The sequence below is a fragment of the Bufo gargarizans genome, chromosome 1 (assembly GCF_014858855.1).
Source record: "Bufo gargarizans isolate SCDJY-AF-19 chromosome 1, ASM1485885v1, whole genome shotgun sequence".
Classification (NCBI taxonomy): Eukaryota; Metazoa; Chordata; class Amphibia; order Anura; family Bufonidae; genus Bufo; species Bufo gargarizans.
Window position 1 is genome coordinate 539,149,384 of NC_058080.1, and position 17,234 is coordinate 539,166,617.

The 17,234-nt window shown below is 44.8% G+C and overlaps 1 protein-coding gene across 1 annotated transcript in view; it reads left to right on the top strand.

Moving 5' to 3' along the window:
• Positions 1-17,234, top strand: part of GGT1 (gamma-glutamyltransferase 1) — a 115,801-nt gene that overhangs the window by 88,425 nt on the left and 10,142 nt on the right. Inside the window, exons 5-6 of the mRNA XM_044275508.1 lie at positions 920-1,112; positions 17,010-17,167. Coding sequence (XP_044131443.1) covers positions 920-1,112; positions 17,010-17,167 — 351 coding nt within the window. The remainder of the gene's footprint in view (positions 1-919; positions 1,113-17,009; positions 17,168-17,234) is intronic.

Sequence of the window (17,234 nt, forward strand, 5' to 3'; positions counted from 1 at the left end):
ATACCACAGTGCAGCACAAAATACTGCCCCAGAAGCTGCCCCTCTGTGGTGGTCGACACCAGCTGCCCCTCTGTGGTGGTCAGCACCAGCTTCAAAGTTCTGTCCTTCTACTCCGTTTGCTTCAGGATGGCAATACAGTTGAATTCAGGAATCAGGAGGGCATCTGTGGTCGCTGGCCAGGTACAGAACTACTTGACTCTCCTAGCATTAATTAACTCTGGGGGCGACAGATCATTACTTACCTGACTGGCGGCCATGAGGAGGACTCGCGCAGCCCCCTGGCCATTGGCCCACCAGGAAATTTACCTGCAGAGTGTATGGCTAATCCACCCCTGGCTATGGCTATTGATAACCTCCAGGCCCTGTGTCATAATAATGTGTGTAACAAGCAAGTTTGTGCCCACTCTGAGAGATTGTTTACCAAATGCTTGATGCCTTAAAGGGGTGTCTCACTTCAGCAAGTGGCCTTTATCATAGAAAGAAAGTTAATACAAGGCACTTACTAATATATTGTTATTGTCCATATTGCCTCCTTTACCAGCTTGATTTTTCCATTGCATTATTCACTTCTCGTTTCCATGGTTACAATCACTTTGCAATCCAGCAGCAGTGGCCGTGCTTGCACAGGTGTGAACAGTATGCCAATTTTCCACTTGTCTGCCGGAACAGCCATGCTGGAGTTTCACACCAGAAGTGTGAAAGTAGCCTTAACTAGATATGCTAGATAACAATTTTTTTCCTACAGTGTAGGGATGAGGTAGGGGTAAGGTTTTGGTGGATAAAGATTATAATTTTTTTTTTAAATGCCCGTTTGATATAGTCTCCCAAGTTGGAGTTTGAGAATTTATCTGAATTACAATAATAAAAAATATATTCTTCCTGCTATTTGCTTTCCAATAACAACAATATATTTCTACAGGGGGCTTGTCCATAGCAGTGCCAGGGGAGATTCGAGGATACTGGGCAGCATACCAACGGCATGGCAAGTTACCATGGAAACGTCTGTTTGAACCAAGTATTAAATTAGCCCGTGAAGGATTTCCTGTTGGTTTGGGTCTGTCTCAGGGTCTTGATTCATCCAAGGCAATTATTGAACAAGACAAGTCCCTTTGGTAAGAAACGCTATATCATTTATTACTGCCGTAAACTAATGGCTCCATTGTTGCTTCTTCTTTATAGTCAGGGTCCTGTAATATTTAAATTAAATCCACTATTGGCCAATTCAGTTTTACAAAAAGTTTTTGTATTTTTATTATTTAAAGGGGCACCCAGACAGTGGAGAGAGGTCCCATAGCGGAGAATCAGGCTTCATGTCACCCACCACTGGAACAGGCCACTGTGAGATATTTAGGCCCCGGCACCCAGACAGAGAAGAGAGGTCCCATAGCAGAGAATCAGGCTTCATGTCACCCACCACTGGAACAGGCCACTGTCAGATATTTTTAGGCCCAGACACCCAGACAGAGAAGAGAGGTCCCATAGCAGAGAATCATGCTTCACGTCGCCCAACATTGGAACAGTCCATTGTCATATATTTAGGCCCCGGCACCCAGACAGAGGAGAGGTTCATTCAACTTTGCGTTGCCCCGCAATATAATGGTAAAATTAAAAAAAGAGGATTGAATGAGGAAGTGCCCTGGAGTACAATAATATATGGTTAAGGGGAGGTAGTTAATGTCTAATCTGCACAAGGGATGGACAGGTCCTGTGGGATCCATGCCTGGTTCATTTTTATGAACGTCAGCTTGTCCACATTGGCTGTAGACAGGCGGCTGCGTTTGTCTGTAATGACGCCCCCTTCCGTGCTGAATACATGTTCAGACAAAACGCTGGCCGCCGGGCAGGCCAGCACCTTCAAGGCATAAAAGGCTAGCCCTGGCCACGTGGACAATTTGGAGACCCAGAAGTTAAATGGGGCCGAACCATCAGTCAGTACATGGATGGGTGTGCACACGTACTGTTCCACCATGTTAGTGAAATGTTGGCTCCTGCTAACACGTTCCGTATCAGGTGGTGGTGCAGTTAGCTGTGGCGTGGTGACAAAACTTTTCCACATCTCTGCCATGCTAACCCTGCCCTCAGAGGAGCTGGCCGTGACACAGCTGCCTTGGCGACCTCTTGCTCCTCCTCTGCCTTCGCCTTGGGCTTCCACTTGTTCCCCTGTGACATTTGGGAATGCTCTCAGTAGCGCGTCTACCAACGTGCGCTTGTACTCGCGCATCTTCCTATCATGCTCCAGTGCAGGAAGTAAGGTGAGCACATTGTCTTTGTACCGGGGATCCAGCAGGATGGCAACCCAGTAGTCCGCACACGTTAAAATGTGGGCAACTCTGCTGTCATTGCGCAGGCACTGCAGCATGTAGTCGCTCATGTGTACCAGGCTGCCCAGGGGTAAGGACAAGCTGTCCTCTGTGGGAGGCGTATCGTCATTGTCCTCTGTTTCCCCCCAGCCACGCACCTGTGATGGCCCGAGCTGCGTTGGGTGCCACCCCGCTGTGAACATGCTTAATCCTCATCCTCCTCCACCTCATCCTCATCCTCCTCGTCCTCCAGTAGTGGGCCCTTGCTGGCCACATTTGTACCTGGCCTCTGCTGTTGCAAAAAACCTCCCTCTGAGTCACTTCGAAGAGACTGGCCTGAAAGTGCTAAAAAATTACCCCTCTTCCTCCTCCTCCTCCTCCTCCTGGGCCACCTCCTCTTCCATCATCGCCCTAAGTGTTTTCTCAAGGAGACATAGAAGTGGTATTGTAACGCTGATAACGGCGTCATCGCCACTGGCCATGTTGGTGAAGTACGCGAAACAGCGCAACAGGGCACACAGGTCTCGCATGGAGGCACAGTCATTGGTGGTGAAGTGGTGCTGTTCCGCAGTGCGACTGACCCGTGAGTGCTGCAGCTGAAACTCCACTATGGCCTGCTGCTGCTCGCACAGTCTGTCCAGCATGTGCAAGGTGGAGTTCCACCTGGTGGGCACGTCGCATATGAGGCGGTGAGCGGGAAGGCCGAAGTTTCGCTGTAGCGCAGACAGGTGAGCAGCGGCAGGATGTGAACGCCGGAAGCGCGCACAGACGGCCCGCACTTTATGCAGCAGCTCTGACATGTCGGGGTAGTTGTGGATGAACTTCTGCACCACCAAATTCAGCACATGCGCCAGGCAATGTGACGAGATTTCTCCCATTATCGCACACCACCAGGCCGGGCTTGAGGCTCACCGGCAGCAACCACTCGTCGGTCTGTTGTTCAATACCCCGCCACAACTCCTGTGCGGTGTGGGGCCTGTCCCCCAAACATATGAGTTTCAGAATGGCCTGCTGACGTTTACCCCGGACTGTGCTGAAGTTGGTGGTGAAGGTGTGTGGCTGACTGGATGAGCAGGTGGAAGAAGAGGAGGAGGAAGCCGAGTAGGAGGAGGAGGCTACAGGAGGCAAAGAATGTTGCCCTGCGATCCTTGGCGGCGGAAGGACGTGCGCCAAACAGCTCTCCGCCTGTGGCCCAGCTGCCACTACATTTACCCAGTGTGCAGTTAGGGAGATATAGTGTCCCTGGCCGTGCTTACTGGTCCACGTATCTGTGGTTAGGTGGACCTTGCCACAGATGGAGTTGCGCAAGCACACTTGATTTTATCAGATACTTGGTTGTGCAGGGAAGGCACGGCTCTCTTGGAGAAGTAGTGGCGGCTGGGAACAACATACTGTGGGACAGCAAGCAACATGAGCTGTTTGAAGCTGTCTGTGTCCACCAGCCTGAATGACAGCATTTCAAAGGCCAGTAGTTTAGAAATGCTGGCATTCAGGGCCAGAGATCGAGGGTGGCTAGGTGGGAATTTACGCTTTCTCTCAAATGTTTGTGAGATGGAGAGCTGAACGCTGCCGTGTGACATGGTTGAGATGCTTGGTGACGGAGGTGGTGGTGTTGGTGGTACATCCTCTGTTTGCTGGGCGGCAGGTGCCAACGTTCCTCCCGAGGCGGAGGAAGAGGCGGAGGCAGCAGCAGAAGAGGTAGCAGGGGGAGCCTGAGTGAGTTCCTTGTTTTTAAGGTGTTTACTCCATTGCAGTTTATGCTTTGCATGCAGATGCCTGGTCATGCAGGTTGTGCTAAGGTTCAGAACGTTAATGCCTCGCTTCAGGCTCTGATGGCACAGCGTGCAAACCACTCGGGTCTTGTCGTCAGCACATTGTTTGAAGAACTGCCACGCCAGGGAACTCCTTGAAGCTCCCTTTGGGGTGCTCAGTCCCAGGTGGCGGTTGCCAGTAGCAGGCGAACTCTCTTGGCGGCTGGTGTTCTGCTTTTGCCCCCTGCTCCCTCTTTTGCTACGCTGTTGGCTCGGTCTCACCACTGCCGCTTCCTCTGAACTCTGAAAGTCAGTGGCACGACCTTCATTCCATGTGGGGTCTAGGACCTCATCGTCCCCTGCATCGTCTTGCACCCAGTCTTCCTCCCTGACCTCCTTTTCGGTCTGCACACTGCAGAAAGACGCAGCAGTTGGCACCTGTGATTCGTCATCATCGGAGACGTGCTGAGGTGGTATTCCGATGTCCTCATCATCAGGAAACATAAGTGGTTGTGCGTCAGTGCATTCTATGTCTTCCACCGCTGGGGAAGGGCTAGGTGGATGCCCTTGGGAAACCCTGCCAGCAGAGTCTTCAAACAGCATAAGAGACTGCTGCATAACTTGAGGCTCAGACAGTTTCCCTGATATGCATGGGGGTGATGTGACAGACTGATGGGCTTGGTTTTCAGGCGCCATCTGTGTGCTTTCTGCAGAAGACTGGGTGGGAGATAATGTGAACGTGCTGGATCCACTGTCGGCCACCCAATTGACTAATGCCTGTACCTGCTCAGGCCTTTACCATCCTTAGAACAGCATTGGGCCCCACCAAATATCGCTGTAAATTCTGGCGGCTACTGGGACCTGAGGTAGTTGGTTCACTAGGACGTGTGGCTGTGGCAGAACGGCCACGTCCTCTCCCAGCACCAGAGGGTCCACTAACACCACCACGACCATGTCCGCGTCCACAATAAGAAAAATAATATTTGGCCCAATGTATTGAATTGAAATTCAGGCCTTTTTTTTACAGGGCACCTAACACTATCTGGCTATCTATTTAGGTACCGTATTACACTAATACAGGCACAGCAGTAGCCACAGATTTAGCTGAATATAAATTGTAGGCCTAGTATTTAGGCCCTCGATGACAGGTATCCCTTTACGGACAGAATTACACTTGGAAATGCACGGTAGCGTGTGAAGTTATCAGCACCTTCAATGTAATATACCCTTTTATGGATAGATTTAAACTTGGCCTGCTACAGCAGAAACCACTGATTTAGGGAATAGCTAATTTGGGAATTGAATTTCAACCCAGAACAAAATATATCCTTTGCCAGACAGCAGACAGTATTACAATTGGCTAGCCATTGCTGAAACACCAGATTTAGGGTACTGCTATTTTGGCAATTGTATTTCACCCCTCAATAAAATAGCAAGCACAGCCAAGCCCCTGATGTAGGATATAGCAAAAAAAAAAAAACACACTATTGATGGTTAAATGGACTTGGTGGCCGCCGATCACCCCAGAAAAAAGTAACAGAAAAACGGTCTGGGCAACCTAAAAAAATTAGCAATTAAATAGCAGCAGTTGAATGATACACAGCTGTAGATCGATCACTTCATTAAGTGTTTTTGATGAGTAAATCCCTGCCTAATCTCGCCCTAACAGCAGCTGCATCCTATCCCTACACTGATCAGAGCAGAGTGACGTGCGGCGCTACGTGACTCCAGCTTAAATAGAGGCTGGGTCACATGCTACACTGGCCAATCACAGCCATGCCAATAGTAGGCATGGCTGTGATGGCCTCTTGGGGCAAGTAGTATGACGCTTGTTGATTGGCTGCTTTGCAGCCTTTCAAAAGCGCCAAGAATGCACCGAACCCGAACCCAGACTTTTACGTAAATGTTCGGGTCCGTGTCACGAACACCCCAAAATTCGGTACGAACTCGAACTATACAGTTCGGGTTCGCTCATCCCTAGCCAGAATGACATATAAATCATACTCCCTTTGCAGATCCCCACCTCCCCATCTTTGATGCTTCCAAACCCCTAGCTTTGTAGTTCCCCACTAGTCTATGCTTCCTAGTCCTTCTTGAAAGACTGGAAATTACGAGTCAGCCAATCACTGGCCACAAGGGTGACACACCTCACTCAGTGATTGGTTGAGCAGTGATTTTCTGTGTGTTGATTTTAACCAGGAAGCGGGGATAAGTTGGAACCCAGGAAGAGTCAGAATGTGGATCTAGGTGGTATCACGGTTTCTGTTTTCAACTGTGAGCAGCTTATTTTTGAGGGCATTATGAAAATCTGATGAAAGCGTCCCTCTGCGCCTGATCTTCTAACTGCTGTATTGTCTTTACCTAGTATATAAAAAAATAATCATACCCCCCTCTATGGGTTTACTCAGACCCAACACAAGTCTTTTTTTCCTTCACTCCACCACTAAAAGTAATTAATATTTTTGGGATACAGTCATTTATGAAATATTTTCTTACTTTTATTTGCCATATTTTGGCAATACATATTCCTGAAAATGCGGTATATGTGGATTTCTTCTTAACTTGGTGATCATTGAGCCAAATGTGGTGCATGCCATAGAGAGACTTTTCACATTTCAAGAGCAAATGTTCTTTCTTTATCATAAGGAATGATGCAAAACATTGGTGAAAGAATTCAAAGACTTTGATCTCCACCACCATTGATAGAACAATTATCATCTTAGCAAATGAACCAGTCCAAACAAACAAGAGAGGGGATACTCATGTGTCTCACCCAATGGGGTGGATCGTCTAAGCCTCTAGTCTGGAAGATTAGATCAGGAACCTCATGGAAAAGTGGAAGACTAATATAGCAGAGTCAAAGAATCAGTATATTGGAACAGACCTGATGCAATGGAGTTGAACAAAAGTAGCAGAGTTGTAGCAGTGGACTGCAGACCAGTATAGCTGAGTTGATGTACTAGTGCTGTAACAGAGGCTTGGAGACTGGTATAGCGGAGTTAATGTAGATCTGTGACAGCAGACCGGAGACTGGTATAGCAGAGGTTACATAGTTAATACGGTTTAAAAAAAGTCCATCAAGTTCAACCAAGGGATAGGTGGGGACGCGAATCCCAGAAAGAAGTGACTCCGATTTCTACATGTTTTCATAAGCATTAATGTTGTTTACGTTTAAGAATTAATCTAAACCCTTTTTAACCCCTTCAACCCCTGGCCTGTTTTCACCTTCCTGCCCAGGCCATTTTTTGCAAATCTGACATGTCACTTTATGTGGTGATAACTTTAAAACGCTTTGACTTATCCAGGCCATTCTGAGATTGTTTTTTCATCACATATTGTACTTCATGACACTGGTAAAATTAATTTTTATTTATAAAAAAAATACCAAATTTGCCAAAAATTTGGAAAAATTAGCAAATTTCCAAATTTCTATTTCTCTACTTCTATAATACATAGTAATACCTACAAAAATAGTTCTTACTTTACATTCCCCATATGTCTACTTCACGTTTGGATCATTTTGGGAATGACATTATTTTTTGGGGATGTTACAAGGCTTAGAAGTTTAGAAGCAAATCTTGAAATTTTTCAGAAATTTTCAAAAACCCACTTTTCAAGGACCGGTTCAGGTCTGAAGTCACTTTGTGAGGCTCACAGAGTAGAAACCACCAGAAATTACCCCATTCTAGAAACTACACCCCTCAAGGTATTCAAAACTGATTTTACAAACTTTGTTAACCCTTTAGGTGTTCCACAAGAATTAATGGAAAATAGAGATACAATTTCAAAATTTCACTTTTTTGGGCAGATTTTCCATTTATTTTTATTTTTTTCAATTACAAAGCAAGGGTTAACAGCCAAACAAAACTCAATATTTATGGCTCTGATTCTGTAGTTTACACAAAAAACAAGCAGTCTCTAGTCTTTGTGGTTACTTATCGGTGCTGCAGATCCACCAAGCGTCGTGGGTAAAGTTCGCTTCACAGTCAAAGTCCCAGAAAATGTTGATCGCGCTGCCTTATGAGTATAGAGTTCCAATCTCAGACCCTTCTTTCCAATGTTCAAGTTAATCCACCTTGTAGCCAAACAATCGGTAACCAGAGGCTGGTGCACTCATGTACAACAGCACCCTAGAGGGAAGTTATAGCACAAATAGTGAAGTTCCACCAGGTAGTTCCGCAACCAACAGGTTTTATTGTACTTACAAAATATCATAAAATTCAAGCCTAAAATCTAATTGCTTTCATCAGAGATCCACCCAACCCGAGTTTCGCCAGTCCGGCTTCGTCAGGGGCGATAGTGTGCACCTTCACAGGCTCAATAAATACTGCACCTGTGAAGGTGCACACTATCGCACCTGACGAAGCTTTGGTGTCTCCATGGTCTGAGAGCCATAGTTTTTGTATTTTTTTACCTATTCTCTAAGGGTCTCATTTTTTGCGGGATGAGGTGACGGTCTGATTGGTACTATTTGGGGGGGGCATACGCCTTTTTGATCACTTGCTGTTGCAATTTTTGTGATGTAGGTTGACAAAAATGGCTTTTTTTTACACAGTTTTTATTTTTATTTTTTATGGTGTTTATCGGACAGGGTGGATCATGTGATATATTTATAGAGCCTGTCATTACGGATGCGGCAATACCTAATATGTGTGTGTTTTGTTTGTTTTTTATTATAAAATAAGGGGAAAGGGGCGTTTATTTTTTTTTATTTTTTACTTTATTAATTTTATTACTTTATAAATTTTATTAAAAAACCATTTTTTTTGCTTTTTTACTTTACTTTATTTATGACATTCACTTTTGGGGGTCTGATCCCCTTTGCAATGCATTACAATACATCTGTATTGTAATGCATTGCCTGTTAGTGTATGACACTGAGTCATACACTAACAGGTTGCCTAGGAGACCCAGCCTGAGGCTGGATCTCCTCGGCTCCCATAGAAGGCAGTTCCCGATGCCGTGCAAGGCATTGGGCAGCCTCTGCATGGCATCGGGCTGCTTTGTGCCGCATCGGCTCCCCGCCACAGCAGTGCGGGGACTCGATGCGATCGTTCACCTGACACGAACCTCTTCTCTTCTATGTCGTGGTCAGCGTGGACCGCGGCATAGAAGGAGTTAATCCTCCGGCATCGGATTTTACAGCGATGCCGGCAGATACAGCAGGGGCCCGGCTACCACGGACTGCCGAGCCCATGCAGTGATCGTGCGTGCACCGCTCTGGTGCCCGCGCGATCACTATGACGTACTATTACGTCAAATTGCGGGAACTCAGTGGTTCCCATGACGTAACAGTACGTCAAAGGTCGGGAAGGGGTTAAAACTGTCCACTGTTCCTGCTGTGACCACGTCCTGAGGAAGTCTATTCCACAGATTCACAGTTTTTACAGTAAAGAAGTTTTGACGCTTCTGGAGACTGAACTTTTTCTTCTCCAGTCGGAGGCAGTGCCCCCTTGTCTTTTGAGAGCATTTTACTTGGAACAGTATTTCTCCGTATTTTTTGTATGGCCCATTTATATATTTGTATAGGTTAATCATGTCCCCCCTTAGACGTCTCTTCTCGAGACTAAATTCAATTATTTGAATCTTTCTTCATAACTAAGACGCTCCATGCCTATTTTCAGTTTAGTCGCTCTCCTCTGTACTTTTTCCAGCTGCAGTACGTCCTTTCTATGGACTGGTGCCCAGAAATGAACTTCATATTCCAGATGAGGCATCACCAACGCTTTGTAAAGTTGTAATATTACATCCCTGCCCCTGAGTCCATGCCTCGTTTAATGCATGACAATATTCTGGTGGCCTTAGAAGCAGCTGATTGACATTGTATGCTGTTATTTAATCTACCATCTACAAGGACACCTAAATCCTTCTCTAAGTGACTCTCCCAGTGTTACATCCCCTAGGACATATGAAGCATGGAGATTATTATTACCAAGATGCATAGCTTTACGTTTATCCACATTGAACCTCATTTGCCAAGTTGATGCCCAATCACTCAGATTGTTCAAGTCAGCTTGTAGTTCATAGACATCTTCCATAGACTGTACAGTACTACACAGCTTAGTGTCATCTGCAAAAATAGAAATGGTGCTATTAATCCTGCCCTCGATATCATTAATAAATAAATAAAATAATAGAGGACCCAGCACTGAACCTTGGGGTACACCACTTATAACATGGGACCATTCTGAATAGCAATCATTGACCACAACTCTCTGGACATGGTCCGTCAGCCAGTTTTCAATCCAATTACAAACTATACTTTCCAAGCCTATAGACCTTACTTTACCTATTAAATGGCTATGAGGGACAATATCAAAAGCTTTTGCAAAATCCAGAAACAAATCAGGTTAGTCTGACAAATTCTGTCCTTGGTAAACCCATGTTGGTTATCATGTATAATATTATTTACAGTCAGATATTCCTGTATATAGTCCCTTAAGAGTTCTTCAAACATTTTTTACAAAACAGAAGTTAAACTAACTGGTCTATAATTACCTGTGGAGGACCTAGATCTAGAATACCCCAGAGTGCCAATACCACCTTTGTCTGGCCCCCACGATCTCTAATAGTGTACCTTGTGTCATCCTGCATACTTATTGCCATGTTCTGCAAAATGTGTGTATGGATTTCCTTTCTAATTACTGTTAAAGTATAATGTACCTGGTTCACCAACAGATGGTGGCAACATTGGCAGAGCTAGTTCCACTGGAGAGGAACCTTCTAGTTCCATTCCAGCACTCTCTAGAGAAGGAGGAGTTCAGTGTTAGTCAAGGTCAGAGTAACTTACCCCCTGTAACGGGAAACAGCAGGCCCTCGTCCCTACTGGACGAGCCTGCAGAAGTCAGTTTACCCTTCCCCATCTTACGGAGAGGTTTCCAGCTTACCCCCTGTAAGAGGATGGCTGTGTGCTAGCCAGCAGAGCACGGTCTGCTCTACTAGACCAAAGGGAGAGAAGTAAAAAGCTCCAGAGCCAGGAGGAAAGATTCCCTGGGTAAAGATAAAGATAAAAGATACAGATCAAGATAAAGATAAAGTCAGACTACTCAAGATTAATTTGCAGCAGAAAGCAAAAGGAAATGTTCCCATTTAATTTAGTCAGCATAGCAGAGCTGAAGAGTACAGATGTAGCAAAGCTGATTGTGTTTGCCAGCCAAGACTTAAGCCTAAATCTGCTGATGACCAAGATAAAGTTTTTGGAAGATTGTTCCTTGATGAAAGTTTATTCAAGTGAAGCTGTGTTCAATGTTAATAACAGTCTAGACTCAAGTTATTCCACCCTCATCTTCAGCACCTAATCATTTCAATTGAACCGCTGCGGATGACAACGCCTGGGGTCCCAGGATATCCAGATAAGAGAACCGTGACAAGTGCTAAAGCCACCGCTAAGGGACACTATAGGTAACCCTTATCCCACTCTGGCATTCCTACACTGGAATCGCCATCCACATAGGGAACTCTCAGTTTCTCGTTGCTGAAATGCCACTGGCGTTGCAACAAACTTTTAACCCACATATTTACCACCTTAAAGGGATCCCATGGTCAGCGTCGCCTCCAGTAGCGTGCTCCAGATCCTTTTTTAAATATGGTAAATATGATGTAGCAGAATTGTGACAGCAAAATGTAGCCTGGTATGGCAGATTTGGTATAGCAGAGTTGTGACAGTACACAGTAGACTGTTATAGTAGATGTGAAGTAGCAATGCTTTGAGAGTAGACAGGAGAGGAGAAGAGTTGATTCAACATAGCTAAATAGCATTGACACGGAGAATAACCCAAATTACCAGTGTAGTGACCTGTAGTAAAGGTTCTTTGGAGTGTGAGGCCAAATACAATTCTATGGCAGCCATGAACGGCACCATTGTTTGTTAAGCTTCACCCTTTCCACTGTATAAAATAGAGCAGTCAGAGCCTCTATATGTCTGCAGATAAGGACCAGTGTTTAGTAGGAGAGACTCTGCCAGACTGCACGGGTGACCAGAAGATGCTGAGACTGAGATACCCTGGGCCACCAGCCCTTTGGCCAGGGGTTCAGCCTTCTGGGAGAAAGAGGGGCAGCTAGTTCAGGCCATTCCTCAGCACGGAACATTCTTCTACCAGGTAGGAGACTGGATAAGCCAGCTCAGTGCATTGTCTAACCCTGACTTTCTGGACTTAGTTCCCATTGGGGTGCACCATGCCTTTCTATCCTCTCCAGAAAGCAGCAACATGTGGTGACACCTTGACGGTGTCTGGGAAATCCAATGTGGTCACTGCACCACGAGGTGTTCTGCTGCCTGAAGTAGTAGCCAGGCTGCTGCGTCAAGCAAGAGAGGAGGCTGGACTGCCTGGAAGAGGAGAGTGAGACATTGTTTTGGGTCCGGGACTGGTGAGGAACATCATGGCAACCAAGTTGCCAATTTTCTTGAGTGTAGCTTTTTGATGGTTTATCATTCTCAGTAAACATCTTGATTAGAGTCCTACCAGTGATCTTCTGATCATAGTGATTATAGTTGTTGTAATGCTGAAACCTACATGTTTGCTGCTGCAGGGGAAATGCCCCATTACTTGGCGTCCATTCAAATGAATGGGCAACCAATAATACCTGGTGGTGCCAAGTGCTTCAGAACTGGAGCTGCTCTATGCAGGGTCTTTCCACTCCAGTGCCAGTAGGGCATATTAAAATTAACCCCTTTATTCTTAAACCAATAAAGACTGTCTGCTGAATTGCTTGTGTCTATGGGTACTGGATATTTTCCCCTTGAAATAACTCAACACTATAATTGTCTGTGCACTAATCTTAAGATTGTGCATGCTATCTAAAATCACATGTTTGTGGAAAGATTGTATTTCTGAAGTTGGACTACTTTTCATACCATGGCATTTAACATATTGTGCAAACACATCAACGTCTGCAAAAGGTTGAACGTATTATGCCATATTCTAACTGCCTGCTAAAACAACATGGAAACGACATATTATCCACGTATACAGGTCATACAATACTTTGCATTGGTAAATTCAACAAACAGACCTTAAATGTGAAGTTTATGTTACCTGGAGACAGATGTGTAACCATATCTACAATAACTATGTATAGCAGAGCAGTTGTACCTTTCACGATGAACCTTTATGTATGGATGGAAGCATGGGAAAAGAGCACGTTTTATGGAAATGCCTCAGGTCATATAATAGTTGTAATTATTCATTGTTCTACGTGTCCAGATCTAGACATGGTATCTTTGAGGCACACCCACAATACGATCAGCACCCGCCCAATCTTACAGTGTTAAGCCATCTTATTTATTCAGTTACACTTCTCATTACGTTAATCTCGATCTGATTTAATTACGAATACCTTGCTTAACCCCTTCACTACTGAGCCACTTTTCACATTAAATCCCAGGCCAATTTTTGCATGCGTCACTTTATGTGCTAATAACTTTGGAACACTTTTACTTAGCCAAGCTCTGAGATTGATTGATTGTTTTCTCGTGGTGCATTGTACTTCATGACAGTGATAAATTTGAGTCAATATATTTCACCTTTATTTATAAAAGAATCCAAAATGTACCATATATTTGGAAAAATTCACAATTTTCTAAATTAAAATTTCTCTATTTTTAAGACAGATAGCAATAACTGTAATATTTATAGCAATAAATATAAAATAGTTATCAATGAACATTGATACATTTTCATATTTTTATTATTTTTTGGGTGATTGTCTTAGGTAGGGGCTCATTTTTTGCGGGATGAGATTACAGTTTGGTACCATTTTGGGATGCATATGTCTTTTTGATCGCTTGGTGTTACACTTTTTGAGGCAAGATGATGAGAAAATGGCTGTTTTGGCACTTTCCAGTCATAGGGTCCCCGTCACAGCACCGTGGGGACCCAATAGCCGCTCCCTCCCTCTACAGACACTGTGCGTGCCACGATCAGCGCTAACCGCGGCAAATATCGGTTAATGCGCTGGCATTGATGTTTTCACTGATGCCGGCGCATAACGCAGGGGTCCAGCTATCAGTGACTGCAGGACCCCTGCTGCTGCAACCGCCCGATCAGCACACCGTAGTAGTACGGCGTTGGTATTTTAAACACAGTTGCCAGCGCCGTACATGTACAGCACTGGTACTGTACAGGCTAAAATAAATTCCATTACATTGTAGATTTTTTGTTGTTGCATGATGCAGAAGCGTAGCTATAGAGGATGTAGAAGTAGCAGTCACATCCCTGCACTGGTTGCTGAGAGGACCCATATGCCCCTCTGCCAATTTTTTTAAAGGAAACCTGTCACCATGATTTTGCGCATAGAGCTGGGGACATGGGCTGCTAGATGGCCGCTAGCACATCTGCAGTACCCAGGTCCCATAGCTCTCTGCGCTTTTATTGTGTTAAAAAAACGTTTTGATTGATATGCAAATTACCTGATATGAGTCCTGTAGCCGGAGATGAGTCAAGCGGAAAGGAGCCCAGCACCGCCCCGCGTCCTCCGAATCTCCTCCTTGCTGGCTGACTCACAGAGCTGGAGCGCCGAAATCTCGCGATGCGCGAGCTAGCGCATGCGCAGTGTCGGCATCATGTTCATTCCCTGTGCTGGCATCAGCACAGGGAATAAACTACGCATGCGCTAGTTCGCGCATCGCGAGATTTCGGCGCTCCAGCTCTGTGACGTCAGCCAGCCAGGAGGAGATTCGGAGGACGCGGGGCGGTGCTGGGCTCCTTTCCGCTTGACTCATCTCCAGCTACAGGACTCATATCAGGTAATTTGCATATCACTCAAAACGTTTTTTTTTAACACAATAAAAGCACACAGAGCTATGGGACCTGGGTACTGCAGATGTGCTAGTGGCCATCTAGCAGCCCATGTCCCCAGCTCTATGCGCAAAATCATGGTGACAGGTTTCCTTTAAGCAGTATTATAAATAGCATATGGTGGGAAGGGCCCTATTACATGTTTAGCATTGGGGCCCAGCCTAACCCCTTTGTGCGATTCGCCATATACATACAATGAAAGGTGGGGTTTTAAACATGGTGCCTGCATAGGTGCTGAGTGTGCGCCCTAGCCAGCTGTGTTATACAGCAGACACCTGCTGGCACTGTCTGTGATCAGAGATAACTCCAATCATGGACATTTAACCCCTTAGAGTCCCAGGTCAATTGATACCACGGCATCTAAGGGGATCATTTACTGTGAACGGAGTACTCCTGGTGACTGAACAGCTCCCCTTTGGCAAAATCACAGGAGCCATTTAGTTGCTATGGCATCTGGGAACCTTGTAAAGTTTCCCAGACCTGCCATAGCAAAGTTCCTTATTGAGCCCTGCCTGTGGCAGAACTCAATAGAAACACAACAATTTTACCATAGTCTGCAATGTTAAACTAGCACGGTCTATGGTATAAGACAATCTAATGGCCACTTGTTTAAGTCCCCTAAGGGGGTTAAAAATAGAATAAAAAAAAAGGGAAAAAGTTTTTAAATACATAAAAAAAGCTCAAAGAAATTCCCTTTTTCACTGTTTTACAAATAAAAATAAGCAAAAAAATAGTATGGCCTTGTGCAAAATTACCTGAATTATGAAAAAATCTGAATACTAAAGAACCACAAAAATTCCCAACAGCTCATAATCGATCACTGCAAAAAACGCACCCTAAAAGCATCATTATACATGTGGTAACCACATGAGGTCAGTGGCATAGGTTCTCTAACTGCAGCATGACTGCGACTCGACCACGCTGTGTGGTTGTACCCTAATAGGTAGTGGTCTCAGAGGTGAGGACTAAAGCAATTAGACATTTATGGCACAACACAGTCCAATTTAAAAAGGGTTTTCCAAGATTATTATTTTTTTTTATTGGCAGTTAGGGGCAGAAGAAAACCTACATCTTTTAAATGTCCTACCACTCCCACACAACAGCCCAGGTCTCCACCCTTTTAAGCTGCTACTACATGAAAATGTTCCACAAGTATTGCATGTTTACCATGATCACACGTATTAACATTCCTGCATAGGTGTGAATTTGGTGTGCAGCTAAAACGCCTATAAAACATATTGTTTTTTTGTCATCTAAGGCTACTTTCACACTAGCGTTCAGAGCGGATCCGTTCTAAACGGATCCGCTCATATAATGCAGACAGTGGCTCCGTTTAGAACGGATCCGTCTGCATTATATTGTAAAAAAATGTCTAAGTGTGAAATTAGCCTGAACTGATCCGTCCAGACTTTTACATTGAAAGTCAATGGGGGACGGATCCGTTTGAAGATTGAGCCATATTGTGTCATCTTCAAACGGATCCGTCCCCATTGACTTACATTGTAAGTCTGGACGGATCCGCTTGCCTCCGCAGCGTTCAACTGTCGGCCTGCTGAGCGGAGCGGAGGCTGAACGCCGCCAGACTGATGCATTCTGAGTGGATCCGCGTCCACTTAGAATGCATTAGGGCTGGACGGATGCGTTCGGGGCCGCTTGTGAGAGCCTTCATACGGAGCTCACAGCTACTTTCACACAGCCGAACGCTAGTGTGAAAGTAGCCTTACAGACTTTTTTAGTAGTAATTATTTCATCATGTGTGAAATATGTTTTTCCAGTTTTTTTTCCATATAGAGAAGGGTATAGAAAAACACTTTTAATTAAAAAAAAATGCCATTGTACAACATGCTGTGTTTTTAAAGAAGTCATGCTCACAAAAATGCACCCACATTGGAAAAATAAAAACACTATAAAAAATACATGTATCCAGTATTTCAAAAGTCCCATAGATTTCAAGCTATCCTTTGATGTTTCTGCTGCCAAAAATGTACCAAAAACAGCAGCAAAAGTGACATAAAATAACAAATTTTTTAGCAGCTATTCAAGTAATTCCTAGACTAACCTAAATTCACCTAGACTTCTAGAGGTGACATTTTTACCGTTGTTTTCAGATAAGTGACATTTAGAATAGGCTGTACCATTCATTCTTGTTGATGTCTTTTCAGTGAGGTGTTCTGTAATGCACAGGGGAAGGCATTGCAGAAAGGAGATATTGTAAAGTTGCCCAAACTAGCGCAGACTCTGCAGACCCTGGCTGATGATCCTGATTCCTTCTATAATGGCACACTCGCCAAGCAGATTGCCAGAGACATCCAACAAGCAGGTAAGTAAATACATGAACGGTTCTCCTAGCTGCACGTATAAAGGTAATGGCCTCACTTGTCTTACGT